Here is a 15,166-nt window from a genome sequence, read left to right as displayed (position 1 = left end):
TAATGTAATGAATACAAGACGAAGATGATGAGCTTACACAACACTTCAATTGCTATTCTCTCGTGAAAAAAAAAAACAGAAAAAAGCCCTAAAAAATCTCAAGAAAAAAAAAATCAGGGACCCTTTTGTTTCCCTCTGTTCCCTTCTCTCTTATGTTGTGTCAGATTGATACATAAAAAAAATGTCTCATCTTGGACCAGACAACTCAACTGCATGAAGATTATCTGTCGAATCAACGATCCAATCCGAACCGGGATGAGGTGCGAGTTCCACTTCTTGTCTGAGAACCTCCACTTTCTGCCACTCGTCCCATTTCTCGGCGAGACCGTCGCCTTCAAGCATCCGTACAACCTCTGACATCTTGGGTCTTTCCATTGGCGAGCTTTGTGTGCAGAGAAGAGCCACTTGGATGAGCTGTTCTACTTCTGATTCTGTGTAATTGTTCTGCAGATCAGGATCCACGAGCATTTCCAGTTTCTTCTCCTTTAATAGGCCTTTCACCTGATCAAATCCAGGAACAGAGAACCAAAAGTTTGCAACTTTATTCTTTTGGGTATCTGGAAATTCATCAAAATTTCATGCTTTTTCTGTGTAAAATCATCCATCTTTACCCAATCAAGAAGCATAACATCGTCGTCATTTGCCAGTCTAGCGAGATCAAACGCTCTTTGACCCGTGATCAGTTCGAGAAGCATGATTCCGTAACCGAAAACGTCAGTCTTCTCTGACGATTTTCCCGTGGAGAGATACTCGGGAGCTATGTGCCCGATCGTTCCCCGCACCGCCGTGGTGACGTGCGTGTCTTTGTAATCCATCAGCTTGGCCAGCCCGAAATCACCCACCACAGCCTCGAATTCCTCGTCCAAGAGAATGTTCGCAGCTTTCACATCACGATGAATGATTTTCGGGTCACAATGATCGTGTAAGTAAGACAGTCCTCTCGCCGATCCTAACGCAATCCGCTTTCGCGTAGGCCAATCTAAAGGTGGCTGAGACGGGGGACGTTCTGCAAAAAGATGGATTCTATGCCATTTTAGACAAATCACTCATTTGCTCGGTTAAAAAAAAAGGAATCGAAGACACAACCTCTTAAGCACGAAGCGACGCTTCCATTAGCCATGTAAGGATAGACGAGAAGTCTCTCAGTCGGGGTCATACAGAACCCGCGTAATCTTAGTAGATTCCTATGAACCGCCATGCTTATCATCTCCACCTCTGTCTGAAACTGAAGCTCGCCGCCGGGTGTACGCTCTTCTTTAAGTCTTTTGACGGCGACCAATGAACCATCGGCAAGACGACCCTTGTAGACCTTCCCAAACCCACCTCGGCCCAATATGTTCTTGTTGCTGAAACCATCGGTCGCAACTTGCAGTTCTCGCAAAGAGAACCGCTTGAGCTGTCCCAAATGAACTTCGGGATCTTCCTCGGCTGTGATCAGTGAAACCCAGAAGAAAAAACAAAACTTTTTAATCCTATGAAGCTCGTATAACATATCACAAAGTATTCATTTTTCTGAAAACGCGGAAATGAAGCACTAACCTGGTACATCAAAAAAGAATTCTAGAGGTTTTCTTCTGCGCCACCAAGCAAACGCTAAAGCAGGAGCTGCGAACAGCAAAGCAGCACCAGCAGCAACTCCTCCAGCAATTGCTCCCGTGGAACTATACCCAGCTGAAAAGTTTTGAATAACAAAAGCATATTGGAAATTTTTATAGAAATAACGCAAATCACACAAGCACACCATTGAAAGCCTGCAAATGTATGAAACTTGAAAAATTCTCCTGAATGGAAATGTTTTTCTCGACCTGTTCCGAATCACAGGTGGATATAAAAGTTCAAAGCTTTACGTTCTACTTGTTTACTTACCTGGTGTAGGAACAGGGGGTGGCGGTATAAATGGCGGTGGAGGAGAAAATGGAGGAGATCCAGGGCAGGGACGGCCGGTAACCGGGCCACAAAGATCCAAGTTGTTAGCAAAACTGTACGGAAGAAACCAATTTGTCAAACTTAAGACATTACATTATGTAATGAAAAATTACTTGGTCATGTGAACCGACTGTAATAACATTATGCAAGATAGAATCTTCCAAAAATGCGTCTGTCTTAGAATTTAATCCAAAAACAGAGAGTTGGAATGACTACAACACATGGATTCCATCAGCAGGGCAATGAATTCAAGCATGTTTTTTATCCATTCATCTCTAGTTTTCTCAATGATTTGGCCTGATGATATTCCAATATAGAGTCTACTAGAAATGGATAAAGGCTCTCCAGGGAAAATGAAATTCATCAGACCTGATAGGAGTGAAAAGCGAGAAGGAGCCATTGTCGGGAACAGAACCAGCGAGACGGTTATTTGATAGATCCCTGAATTCCACGAGAGAGTAAGAATATCACACGGATTACAAGTCTGGATGAGATCTCCGATAGAACACAGGAAGTGAAATTGATCGAAGAATACTCACAATACTTGAAGGGTTGAGATATTAGTCAATGACATGGGAATCGGTCCGCTAAGACTGTTATTGTTGAGCCGACTATCGTTGCCACAAACGTTCAAACCGTACATAAGTATTTATCTTGTGTGCAAATCATTTGAAATTGAGATATCGATAATCTACGTACTTTTAGATACAATTCTACATAAAAATTTAATCAAGTGTGACATATAGTGTGATTTTATCAACAGAGATTTGTGACGATAATAGAGGAGAAAGGAAATTCTTACAGAAACCGCAGCTTTGAGAGTTTGCCCAGAGAGTCTGGAATAGGACCAGTGAAGCTGTTTAAATAAAGATCCAAACTCACTAGGTTTGTTAGGTTCCCCAGATCGCTTGGAATAGGACCCGATATGTTATTACTGTAAAGCTCCCTGTCATAAACCACAATGCCATATCAAATAACATCCCCAGGAAAAATTTACAAAATTTGTGATGAAATAAACAGAAGAAAAATGTCTATAAAAATTGATTGCATCACATTTCCAGTATTTTATCGATGTTTATTATGACTTCTCTTTGGCATAAACTTACAAGTACTGCAAATTCTTGAGTAGACCAAGCTGGGGAACCAATTGACCAGACAAAGCAGCGTTTCCAAGATCACTGAGAATCCAGAAACAGACAAGAAATGAAGAACAGTAAGTAACACAAGAGCTTCAGATACACTAAATCAATAACATCAGTGGGCAGTGAAGAGATATACTCACACTCTTATAACACTGTTGTCGTTATTACATGTTACATGAAACCAAGTGCACGGATTGACAAGGGTAGGGTCCCAGCTTTGCAAGACGTTACTCGGGTCAATCAAATTAGCTCTCAAACTGTGAAGTGCATCACCTGTTTAACACATTCACAAGAGCTAGTTTTTCAGGAAGAGTTAAAATCACACTTATAGTTCTAATCTCTGACGAGTTAAAACCCCAACTCTCAAGGCACAGGGAAGATGAATTTTGGCGGCTTTTACACGTAAACCAAAAGCAGGTTACATGTTACATTTCCCCTTTGGATGAAGAGATCACATCCTCCCAAAAGATTCCAGCTTTCAGGTATTGGCATTTTAAGCATGGATGACAATGATCTCTGTTATTTGAACCAGAAGCCAAAAACACTCCAAGTGGAAAAAAAGAGATTCTTTTCCTTTTACAGGCGATGCCATTAGCGCAACATAGCTTACATTTAGCATCCAAACACTGGCATCAAGCTTCTGGTTATGTTATACTTTCTGATTTCCGAAATCCAGTGGTTTCTTCACAGATTCTTTAGCGGGGTCTTGGCCAAAAATAGCATTTTGGACATGGTAAATGAATTTGATTACCGAGATTTTATGGCCATTCAACCAAATTATACATGAGGGTTAAATTTTCAGGTGAAGATCAGTATCCTAAAGAGGACAACAGAACAAAGATCGTCAGGGAATCATCAAGCTAGAGCTTTCAGCTGATCTAGGTATTCAGATAATGCCAAATAAAGAAAGTGAAAATCGAGAATTAAAACCCCCAGGTTCAAAATTATAGATAAAGGGCGTTGTGAAAACAAACTCGAATCCTTCAAACAGGAACAGATTCACAAAATTCTTTCACAACAGCGACAAAGACCAAAGAATCTCGGCTTTTTTTTGCAGCATGAGTGTACCGCTGAAAGTGATCGAAGGCGAAAAGGGCTTTAAATGGACCAAAAAAGAGGAACAAGAACAGAAGAGAACTGACCTTCCACGTTGGAGGAGGCAAGCCATAATGGATTCAGTAGGAGCAGAGAGATCAACCAGACAAGACCGCAATCTTCAAGCTTTTTAAGTTCCATTTTTCTGACAAAACCACAGTGTAACCAAGATCACCCTTAGATCCAAACAAAACCTGTCACCGCCATGACCGTGCGAAGAGAAAACCCTAGCCCCCAAATCACACCATGACCTCTCCAGATTCCATCTTTCGATCTAAGAGATCACCCTCGATCTCTCTCATTTGTGACATACCCAGAAAACAAAAAGGGCCAAGGAAAGCAGCAGTAACAGCCACGACCCAGGTGAAAAAGGCGTGAGATTTTTGGTGATTTTCAGACCCCAGATGAAAATCAATTCAGAAAAAAAAAAAAAAGAGGATTCAGCTAGAACCCTTTCAAATCTTTTCGTGCCTTTTCAGAGCAAAAGGTTTCCACTTTCTATTTTTAAATTCCTCTTTCTCTGTGTTCTTCTGAAACAGCCTTCATTCTCTAAAGCCGCTCCTTCCAGAGATGGCTCTCATTGTGCTCTCTCTCTCCCTGAAGGTGCGCCACTGGCCACGATGATAAAATTTAAAATAACTCTGTTCATTGTGTTAATCACTTGGATTTTCAAGAGTCATAGTTTATTAGATTTATTGAATTTTATTTTAAAAAGAGTTTAGATAGTTTTGTTTATTAATTTTTAAAAGTTGAATTTATAAAATTAAAGTTAATAAAAGAATACAATATTTGAATTTATAAAGGAAACGTGAAACTCGGACCCGTAGAAACTCGGACCCGTAGAATCGTCGAATATATATAATGTATTCTTTTATTAACTCGGACCTGTAGTTACTACAGGGAAACGTGAAACTCGGACCCGTAGAATCGTCGAACGTGACGTGAGAGTTTCTTCTCCTAAACCCCGTTTTATAGTCAAAGTTCCTGTGGGTCCCACTATACTGCCACGTCAGACTCAACCACAGAAACCAATTGGATTTCTGCGTACTTACGTGCCCTTTTTTACCTCTTTACCTCTAGGGGATCACACACACACACACGGTCAGAAGTAGGGTCGAGCGTTTCGGTTCGATTCTTCGGAACCGGACCGAATCGAACCGTTAAAACGGTATTTTTTTCGATCCAAAACCGCTGTTATTTTTTGAACGGTACCATTTTTAGGGAATCGAATTTTTCTGGAACCGAACCGAACCGAACCGAACTTTAAAAATACCGAAAAATCGAATACTTTTAAAGGAAACCTATCATTTTTTTAATAAAATCCAGAACCGAACCGAACCGATACCGAAACTGAACCGAACCGAATATAATAAAAAACCCGATTGGTACCTATTTTTGTAAAACCGAAAAAATCGAACCGATCAATTCCGTCACGAACCCGAACCGTTTCCCGAAACATCCACCCCTAGTCAAAAGAATCATACATTTAAAATAATAGAAAATAAAAAATAATGACAAATTATAAGAACCCAATATTTCTAAAATTGAATTGATGGCAACCGAAGTTGATGAAATGGTGTTGAATTTAACCAATTCCAAAATGGTTTCCCTTGAATATTCATCGTTTCCTATTTTTTCTATAAATAAATAATGCGTTTTTTTTGTATAACTATTTTTCTAAAAAAAATGTTTTTCAGAATGACGAGAAAAAAAAAAGAGATGTTTGTTTTTTTTTTCAACGTAGTCGAAATAAAAAGGACATTGCATGTCAAAATCAGACCTTGCCACCAATCCCGTTTATTTGACAGAAAAAAAAGCTACAAAATATTTAGTGGCCTTTTTTTGACCTTTCTAAAAATCATTTCTACATTTTTTTATGGAATAAAACGAAAAAAGAAAAACTTCAAATTTTGTAGGCAAAAAACTTATCTTTTTTTTTAAAAAATTTCGTCAACACCAATTGTTACCCTTATCCATAACGAACGTAATAAAAAATTGCAGAAGAAATAACATATTCTATCCATTGCATAAAAGCCTTCGAAATTTTGTTCGGTCACGTTTGCAAACAGTCAAAGGTCGGTCGGTCCAAAGAAAAAAAAATGGCAAATGTCAACCCCTATGAGATTTGAAAAAAGCGGTTTATAAAATGATAAGAACGTACATAATAATTACGCATGCTTGATCATTCGCGCGTGTGTATTGAGCTATTTTACGAAAGAATAAAATTGGATATTTATTAATATTATAAACCCTTGTACGTTAGCTATTATACATTAAAATAAAATTGAGTTTTGATTATTATTATTATTATTGTCAATTTAATATATATATATATATATATATATATATATATATATATATAAAAGTTTTACGAGAGAAATGAGCGGTGGGATCCACATATAAAAAGGTCGTAGGCTTTTCATTCTTTCGAGCATGTGTGTCTCTCAGCTTTACAGTTTTTTTTCTTTCTTATTTGTTAGGTTTCCGGCCCCCCAATAATCTTCCCCAATAGTGATTCCAACCTAATTATATATTCTTTCAAAGAAAAAAAAACAAGTTTGAATATATTTTAAAAAATTAGGTAAGAAGTTTGAGGAGATATTGTATTTTACTATTTTAAAAAAAAGAGAGATATCGAAGTGAGATAAAGAATATTTTTGTTTATTGTATATGTTTAATATTTATTCGACCATAAAATTAAAACGTCACACAATTTATATTATTCAAATATTACGGCTAATGAATGAAAGCAGGGTCGATACATTATATATGCAATATTGTTGGGCCCTAAGCATATGCTAATGGGCCTTCTTTTATTATATCAAGGTTGTAAAGGGCCGGTCCAAGTTCCTTCATTTAGGCCCCATAAATTATTTGATATAAAATATATATTGCTTCGAGATTAAGGCATGCAACGTGTCGACTCACCTGAAATGGCTCGCACACACCAACTCAGCCCAACTCGTGTCGGTCCACAGGACCCGAACCGCCGAATATCCTAAACTCGATGTTGTTGTCTTCATCTTTTAAATGAGCAGAGCAGAGGAAACCTCGGCGGGCTGCATCGTCGGGATATGCTCCACTGTATCTGAAGCTTGCCGTTTCCTTCGCATCTTACTCTCTTTCCTCGGGCGAGCCGGTGGTGGCGGCGGCTCCACGGCGGCTCAGGATGGCAACCACCACGACGAGGTCGAGAACACCGGTACAAGTTCACGCCCATGGAACTGAAGAAACAGTATGTATTATGCATATCTATTACACTTGCACACATTCACACACTCCTGAAAAGAACAAAATTCTTACCTATCAGATTCCACACAATGTAACGATGATCAATTAACAAAAAAAAAAACTTTTTTTTTTGTTTTACCCCTTATTTTCAAGGAATCAAGCTCTGTACAATACTAAAGGTTCATGTATGTATCTGATAGGCCACGCACCCTTGAAACACTGGTGGTGGATTCCGTGTTTTTTCTTTCTCTAACTTACCAAAGGCTGTGGAGTTTCGTTTCTTCGACTAGGGGATGGATCTCTCTGAGATTCTGACTGTGGCCATGAACATCCCCAAGATGGCACACAAAGCACCAAGAATATATAAGAGAAGAAAACCTCTGTTCCTTCTAGACTTCTTCGCTACGGCGGCTGTGTGGTTAGACACGGAGGAGGTTCCATTTGCTTTGGCCGTGAACCTGATCCGGCTGAAGCTAGACATACGCACAAAGGTTCGGTCCAGAGGAGGACCCTCACATGCAGAAGCTGGTGTGGATGGTATAGATTCCATGAGTGACCACAGTGCACTAGAGAACTGGCTCCTTGTCGTAGTTTTTCCGGGGCAATTTTGGCCTCCCGGGTCTTGGGCACTTGCTGCCGTCGGAGGATTTGTCGACCCGCTAATCACACCTAAGTAAACGAGGAATATCGGCAAAGCTATCAGTGGAAAAAGCCATACGGTCTACATTCAAGAGAACGTTTGCAGATTATCAAATCATTGTCTTGGTTCGAGTCAATGGCAAACACAGGCAAGGGTCGATCAGAAAGTTCATCAGTGAGTGCCCTGAGACATGCTATGAAACTAGATACCTGATGAAGGTGAAGCGAATGCTTCGGAATAATATTGTTGCTCGTCCAAGGGATCGCCCCTCTCAGCTTGTAGCCAAAGAACACCGCTGTATTGATTCGGAGCAACTGCATTTGGATCTGAAAGGTAGTTCACCTCGCACTGTGGAGTCTGCTGCTGGAACTCGTGATGTGGGTGATGCTCCTTCATAGAGGACGGATTTGGAGCTGTTCCCTGAGAAACTGGGTCCATATCAAAAGACATGGCGACATCATGGAACAACAGGTCAAACTCACTCAAGCCATCCACCAACCCGTCAGTGTTAAAGGGCTGCAAAGGTTGTTCAATTGCAGAATCATCCAGATCAGGAATCAGAAGATCATCCATTTCTATGAAATCATCCTTCTCAAACACTAAAGGTGCTACTTCCATGGTCCTGGGAGGAGTCGATGTGACATCAGTAGCCTCAAATGAGTTAGCTGACACAAGAGAGTCTAAACTCAAGTGCCTGTCGTATGGCTGACTACTAGGCATGAACTCTTCGATTTGCTCGGGGACGAAAATCTCGCCAGAAGTGGTATTCATCAGTGTGCTCTGAATATCTTCTTCGCTGTTTACCTATGAAGATAAAAATTATATATATAGGTTAAGAAAGCGGTGCACTCTTTGGTTGGATGATACATTGTTACACTATGTCAGCCGGTGATATTACCAAATTTAATCTTTATCTCTTTCAATGAGAGAAGGAACTGACCTGATGAAAAGCATGAGGAAGATTGTTGATTTGCCGTGGAGGAACTTCAGGTGCATCTGCAATTCCTCTGAGGAGTTCCTCGATATCATCACGGGTAAGTACACCATCGTCCACAAAAGCAGCACCATTAGACTCAACAGCAAGAGGCACTGGCTCAGCACCATAATCTGTTTCTTCCTTGTCATCATCATCAGCCCATTCTTCTTCTTGGAATGGAGCACCATACTGTTCACCATTTTTAGGACCAGCTCCACTTTTCTTGTACAGCTTGTAAAGGGCATAATAATCCTGATCGAAGAAGAAAAAAACCCAAATCAATTAGGGACAATAGATGACAAGAAAGACAGAGACACAAAAGATTGTGAATGTCCTAATACCTTAGCATTCTGACATTTGCTGAGTTCTTCTTCATCCATTGTGTACTCATGCATGACCCAGTCAGTTCGTTCACCATTAGGCGCCCGGCCTCTGTAAAAGACAAGAGTCTTCTTGATTCCCACGGTTCGGGAATTATACACGATGTTTCGATCCTTTCCTGTAGCTTTCCAGTACCCATGAACAGTGCCTCTACTAGACCTAGCTCCATTGGGATACTTCCTACTCCTCGGAGTGAAAAAGAACCATTGTCGATCTCCTGACTTCAACAGTGACTGGCCTGCTCAAAATTACCAGATGGATCAGAGAACTGAAGCCAACACAACTCCATGCTAAGACAAATATTCATTCATTATCGATCTTGGAAACAGAACAAAGATAAGCATCTGATACAACAGATTTCATCTAAGGCTCAGACTAATTGAACAGGTGTCAGGACAGAACCATGATCAAGCAGGGAAAAGCAACCCTAGTCAACGAAGGCGAAAGCAAATAAGGACATCGCGGAAAGCAGACAACGAAATTACCAGGCAATTCCTCGGGATCCCATTTGTACACATCGACCACACCGATTACATTGATTCTGAGCCTTCTCCCACAGATCTTCCTCTTCAGATAATACACAACAAGCTCCTCGTCGGTTGGGTGAAATCGAAACCCTGGGGCGCAAAACCTACCTCCTTTCAAACAAGAATCGGGCGATGAATCCGCCATCATCCTCGTCCCACTGCCCAATCCGACCCCTCACGTCAAAAAACGAAAATCTCCGTAGAACAAATCAATCGGGTCAACAACGGGGAAGGAAACCCAGATCACCGAAGCCGCTTCTTCTCTTGCTCCTTTGAACTCAGAAGAGAAGAAGATACTACACTACATGATAAGAAACGATCCCCCAGAGAGAGAGAGAGAGAGAGAGAGAGATCTAACCGTAGGGCCTTGATCGAACGGAGAAAGAGAGAAGATAGAGAGGACGGAACATTTGATCATTCGAGGAGCCAAGAAGGAACAAAAGCCTATTGGTCACATGAAATTTCCACGAAAACTATTCCGTTCATACTTACGGAACGGTCCTACCCTTTATGGGTTGTGAATGGGCTTCGAGCTCAGCCCACATATTATTGGGTCGACAAATCAAGATCTGGGCTTTTAAGGTTGGATGCCGAATATATTTATTAATTTTTTTTAAAAAAGAAAATGCTATTTGGGTGATTTTTATTAATGTAAATTACGATAATAATCGTAATTGATTCCTAGTAAAATGCCAATGCAATTGAATTTATAACTGAATTGATTATTGGTGCGATCATTTAGCTTGGATTGGTAACATAGGGATAAAACAACCTTTAACATATTATATGACTTTATCATTAATTATGACATTATATAATCAATCTTGAGATCAAATATACATGAAATAATGTAATTTTTATTAATTTAAATTAAGTTAGTAATCGTAATTGATCCCTATACAAATGCAAATGCAATTAAATTAAACTGAACTGATTAGTGCGCTCATTTAGCTTGGATTGATAATATAACCATAAAACAACCTTTTTAATATAATATATGAATTTATCATTAATTATGAAAAAAAAATACATTACACAATCAATATTGAGATCAAAATATAAATACAAATAATAGTTTTTTAGTTAGTTTGTTTTACTACTACTAAATCATAAATTAAATTAAAATTAGCAAAATTCCACAATGTTAAAGCCAACCCGGCTTACCAAGATCTGACGGTACACGTGGCATACATCCAGTGGGGAATTAAAACCCGGGGGGGACAGAGCCGCCGTGGTAATAATGCGAAGCTTTTCTTTTTCTTTTTGACGTTTTGCTATAAACAATGATATCTCATTTTCTCGGCGTCCAAACAGCCATTCCTCCGGGAAAATTTTGAAATCGGAGAGAGTATATTCACTTTCTGTAAAGGGAGAGAATATTAGATTTCCTGCCGAAACCAACGGTTCCGAGCTTTTCTGTTCAATTGCATCGAACTCGAATCCGAAAATGTACTTAACATTTCAGATCTGAACTGACATTCGGGAATTCTTTCCTCTTTCGGAAGCTTCTCTCGCCGCCATGATCGATCTTGATCTCTGTGAGTCTATCCTTCTGCCATCTCGTCCTTCCTTACTTCACTTTTCTTCCCCATTCGTAGAATTTTGATGTTCCCTTTCCTACTTGTCTTTACACAACGAAATTTCCAAGTTTTCTGAAAGTCGGGCTTTACCCGATCCAGATATGATTTGACTAGATTGAGTTCAACCCTCGTCTCTCCCTCCCTTTCTCTCATAACGGAAAGCAAATCGAGCGAATATTTTGGACTTTTGCATGTCGCTCAAGTTTGTTTCGTTGCTTGAAACTGATTACATTTGCGTTTTGTCCTTTACTTCGGCAATGTGTTAGGGAATTGCGGAGATTCTGGATTGATGCTAGGCTTTACTCTCTGAATATATCGAAATCTCACCACAAGACTGGATTTTGAGGATCTTTAGCTTCTGGGTTTTGCCCAAGTGTCAACAATGGTGTTTTGGGAAGGATATGTAAGCGATGAAACTATGGGGACATTTGCCCCTATCATAGTATACTGGTTGTATGGCGGGTTTTATCAGCTATTACCATCTCTGGATAAGTACAGGCTTCACACCAAGAAGGAAGAGAAGGAGAAGAATTTGGTTCCTCTCTGTTCTGTGGTCAAGGGTGTGTTGCTTCAACAGCTCGTTCAAGCTACTGTTGCCCAAGGCCTCTTCCTGGTTTGTCTAAGAATTCTATCAGCTTTTTCTCCTATTTCTGCATCATGGGCTGTTATTCTTTGGGGTTGTGACCCATGATCTTGAAAGTTGCTTAAATTTCAGCTACACGTTAGTCACTTGAGGAGAAAAAGATGGGACTTTGCCATTTTCTTAGCTCATTGCCTCGAAAGTAGCTTAATATAGGAAATAGCTAGTGGTTTGTGCCGAAAGCTCAAATTCGTTACCTTATTTTTTGTTATTTAGCTCACGATCTTTTAAAATTGCTTAATTCAATAGTGCATTAATGATTAGAGAATAAGATTCGAAGATGTCATGTTTCCTGCTTTGTAGCTGACGAAGTTGGCAACTCCTTAAATCCATAACCCACTAGTGGTTTAAGCAGAACACAAGCATCGTTAGTTGTTTCAACTTGTTAGCTCATGTCTTTGCAAGTTGCTTAAAATTTTTGTTTCTGGAGGTTTTAACTTGGAGTTCGGTCCTACACTGTCTTTAGTTCCACAGAAACTGCTTTTGCTTCCAAAACCGTCCGAGATCAGTGATTCACTTCCTCTTTGTTTCAGCAGAGTTTCATGTAGATCTTTTAAGACTTGTAACATGTTTTCTTGGTGTGTCACTGAGACAACTTGGTTTTTCATGTTATTCATTCTACAGTTCACATCAGCACAAACATCAGGGAAAGTAGAACAGCCATCTATTCTTGCTCAAATCTTGCAGATAATCGTAGCAATGTTTGTCATGGATACCTGGCAGTACTTTGTCCATCGGTACATGCACCAGAACAAGTTTCTCTACCGTCATATCCATTCCCAGCATCATAGGCTAGTCGTTCCTTACGCAGTTGGCGCCCTTTACAATCATCCCCTCGAAGGTCTCCTTCTGGACACATTTGGTGGAGCAATTTCATTCCTCATCTCGGGAATGACAGCAAGAACGGCTGTTATCTTCTTCTGCTTTGCTGTGATAAAAACAGTCGATGATCATTGTGGACTGTGGTTGCCGGGCAACATCTTTCACCTTTTCTTTCACAACAACAGTGCCTACCATGACATCCACCATCAGCTTCAGGGCACTAAGTATAACTACTCTCAGCCGTTCTTCTCAATATGGGACCGGCTTCTTGGAACCCACATGCCGTATGATCTGCTGAAGCGGCCTGATGGAGGTTTTGAGGCTAGGTTGAAGAAAGAGTAGCCAAAGTTGTTTAAAAGCCAAGTAATTCCACTCTTGCTTCAGCTGACCAGTTCTCTATCGACAGAGAGATGGTTCAACCCAGAAGTGTGTTTTTGCCTGAACTTAGGCTTCATATCCGAGGTTGGTGTTTCATCTGACTCTTTCTTGTGCCCAGTAAGGAAGAGGACCAGATGATTTGTTTGTTCACTCACTGCTAGGCTATTATTGTGCCAACCTCACCATTTGCCTTGTTGTTTTATGCCACTTGGGGTTGTCCGCACTGTGCAATATTTTGCTTGAAGTGTCAAGAGTTATGCTTGAGACACATTTATTGAATTTGTTCTAGGGCTTGTCCGAGTGTGTATTGAGGAATACACGCGATTTGTAGCCGAAGTTGTTTCTGAAGTGTGTTTATTCGTCAGTTAGAGTGGGATTTAAAAACTTTGGTCTGGTTTAAGCGTTTTGTCTCAGTTGACGAGAACGCCGCATGGAATCTGAAAAAAGCAGATAAGTACAGCAAGTGCCTTTTATTCAATTTCTAGCTTAAGACAAAATCAATGTTTTCCACATCTGTTACCAGTAATCTCTGCAAGAACAAGACCCATCTTTGAATCTATGAAACCGAACTCGATCCCTAACAACAATCTCTCTATTATAAATCTTCGAGACGTGCTTGAACACGACATGACAGTCCCCGCATATCCTCAGGTTCTTTATCACTCGGATGGGCATATCCTCCTCCTCAGTAATGATCAGACCATACGCCATAGCCAACTTCTCGCTGTGGAAGCACAAGGCATTCTCTTTCTCTTCATCTCCTATGTCATGCAACACCAACCCTGTTTCAGCCATGTAACCGAACTCCCTGATCTTAAACCTGATCTCGTCGATCTTCTTATATATATCTCTCCATCTGTCATGGCTCTTGTCGCCATTGTAGAACTTATGAATAGTTCCTTCGGCCTCTATGTAGCTGAAACCGGGAATTTTCTGCACATATCTAGCCTTCATCGTGTCCCTCACTCTTCCCACGTCGTTCCACCGTCCATGCGCTGCATATATATTTGACAGCAGAACGAAATCTCCATCATTGTCAGAACCCATTTCCAGTAATTTCTTCGATGCAGTTTCTGCCATTTCTACGTTTTTATGAATCTGTGAAGCATTGAGAAGGCTTTGCCATAGTATTGGATCTGGCACCATTGGGATCGAGGATATAACATTGTAAGCCTCTCTCAGCCGCCCTGCACGTCCTAGCAGATCGACTAGGCTGCCGTAATGCCTCATGTTAGGCTCAACTCCATTGGAAGAGATGCTGTTGAATATGGCGAGCCCGTGATCTGTCAGTCCCATGTGATTGCACGCGCATAGAGCTGCGAGGTATGAAACATCATCTGGTTTGATGTTGTTGTGATGCATTTGCTCGAAGATCTCCAGCGCTTTGTATGCCTCTCCGTGTATTGCAAACCCCATGATCATGGTGTTCCATGTAACCACACTCTTTTTGGCGGGGATTTGGTCGAAGACTTCGAAAGCTTTATCAATGAACCCGCATTTCGCGTACATATCGATAATGGCATTGCAGACTATCACGTTTTGATCCAAGTTTGCACCTTTCACGTACCCATGAATCTTTTCCCCTTCCTTGATGTCACCCAGGTGAGAACAAGCTGCGAGAGCTCCAAGAACAGTTACTTCATTAGGGTTTATCCCGTCGCTCTCCATTCTTCTGTACAATTCTAATGCTTCATAAGCTCGATTTCCCGAAGCTAATCCAGCTATCAATGCGTTCCACGACGCGATATCTCTAACCGGCATTTCTTCGAACAGCTTCTGCGCGCTACTGAGATCTCCATTCTTCGAGTATGCATCCAACAGCGTCGTG

General features: G+C 40.6%; 4 protein-coding genes across 6 annotated transcripts in view; 1 reads left to right on the top strand and 3 right to left on the bottom strand.

The window, feature by feature from the left end:
- Positions 1-8: 8 nt before the first annotated feature.
- LOC104816172 (somatic embryogenesis receptor kinase 2) lies at positions 9-4,811 on the bottom strand. Of its 2 annotated transcripts, XM_010544878.2 has the most exons (12): positions 4,635-4,811; positions 4,211-4,308; positions 3,209-3,341; positions 3,033-3,104; positions 2,729-2,872; positions 2,466-2,537; positions 2,296-2,367; positions 1,867-1,979; positions 1,540-1,671; positions 1,087-1,428; positions 612-1,006; positions 9-501 (listed from the first exon to the last, which is right to left on the bottom strand). In XM_010544878.2, the coding sequence occupies exons 2-12, from the start codon at positions 4,302-4,304 to the stop codon at positions 187-189; spliced, it is 1,884 nt and encodes a 627-aa protein (XP_010543180.1). In that variant the 5' UTR covers positions 4,305-4,308; positions 4,635-4,811; the 3' UTR covers positions 9-186. The 2 variants fall into 2 exon arrangements, with proteins under 2 accessions (XP_010543180.1, XP_010543171.1); XM_010544869.2 differs by having other exon boundaries at positions 4,211-4,811.
- A 2,561-nt stretch (positions 4,812-7,372) lies between these two features.
- On the bottom strand, positions 7,373-10,391 carry LOC104816153 (NAC domain-containing protein 17-like). 2 transcript variants are annotated; one of them, XM_010544857.2, is made up of 6 exons: positions 9,877-10,391; positions 9,352-9,629; positions 8,975-9,262; positions 8,244-8,838; positions 7,653-8,063; positions 7,373-7,444 (listed from the first exon to the last, which is right to left on the bottom strand). In XM_010544857.2, exons 1-5 carry the CDS (start codon positions 10,064-10,066, stop codon positions 7,681-7,683), a joined length of 1,734 nt encoding a protein of 577 aa, XP_010543159.1. In that variant the 5' UTR covers positions 10,067-10,391; the 3' UTR covers positions 7,373-7,444; positions 7,653-7,680. The 2 variants fall into 2 exon arrangements, with proteins under 2 accessions (XP_010543159.1, XP_010543151.1); XM_010544849.2 differs by lacking the exon at positions 7,373-7,444 and having other exon boundaries at positions 7,446-8,063; positions 9,877-10,076; positions 10,277-10,390.
- Positions 10,392-11,199: 808 nt separating this feature from the next.
- On the top strand, positions 11,200-13,702 carry LOC104816141 (sphinganine C4-monooxygenase 1-like). Its single transcript, XM_010544815.2, has 3 exons — positions 11,200-11,456; positions 11,765-12,111; positions 12,763-13,702. The coding sequence occupies exons 2-3, from the start codon at positions 11,881-11,883 to the stop codon at positions 13,300-13,302; spliced, it is 771 nt and encodes a 256-aa protein (XP_010543117.1). The 5' UTR covers positions 11,200-11,456; positions 11,765-11,880; the 3' UTR covers positions 13,303-13,702.
- A 107-nt stretch (positions 13,703-13,809) lies between these two features.
- LOC104816147 (pentatricopeptide repeat-containing protein At1g34160) overlaps positions 13,810-15,166 on the bottom strand; it is a 2,309-nt gene continuing 952 nt past the window's right edge. The window contains exon 2 of the mRNA XM_010544829.2: positions 13,810-15,164. Within this exon, the coding sequence (XP_010543131.2) occupies positions 13,855-15,164 (1,310 nt within the window). The 3' untranslated portion in view covers positions 13,810-13,854. The remainder of the gene's footprint in view (positions 15,165-15,166) is intronic.

The sequence above is a fragment of the Tarenaya hassleriana genome, unplaced genomic scaffold (genome assembly GCF_000463585.1).
Source record: "Tarenaya hassleriana unplaced genomic scaffold, ASM46358v1 Cleome1, whole genome shotgun sequence".
NCBI lineage: Eukaryota > Viridiplantae > Streptophyta > Magnoliopsida > Brassicales > Cleomaceae > Tarenaya > Tarenaya hassleriana.
This window is presented reverse-complemented; position numbering and strand designations above follow the sequence as displayed.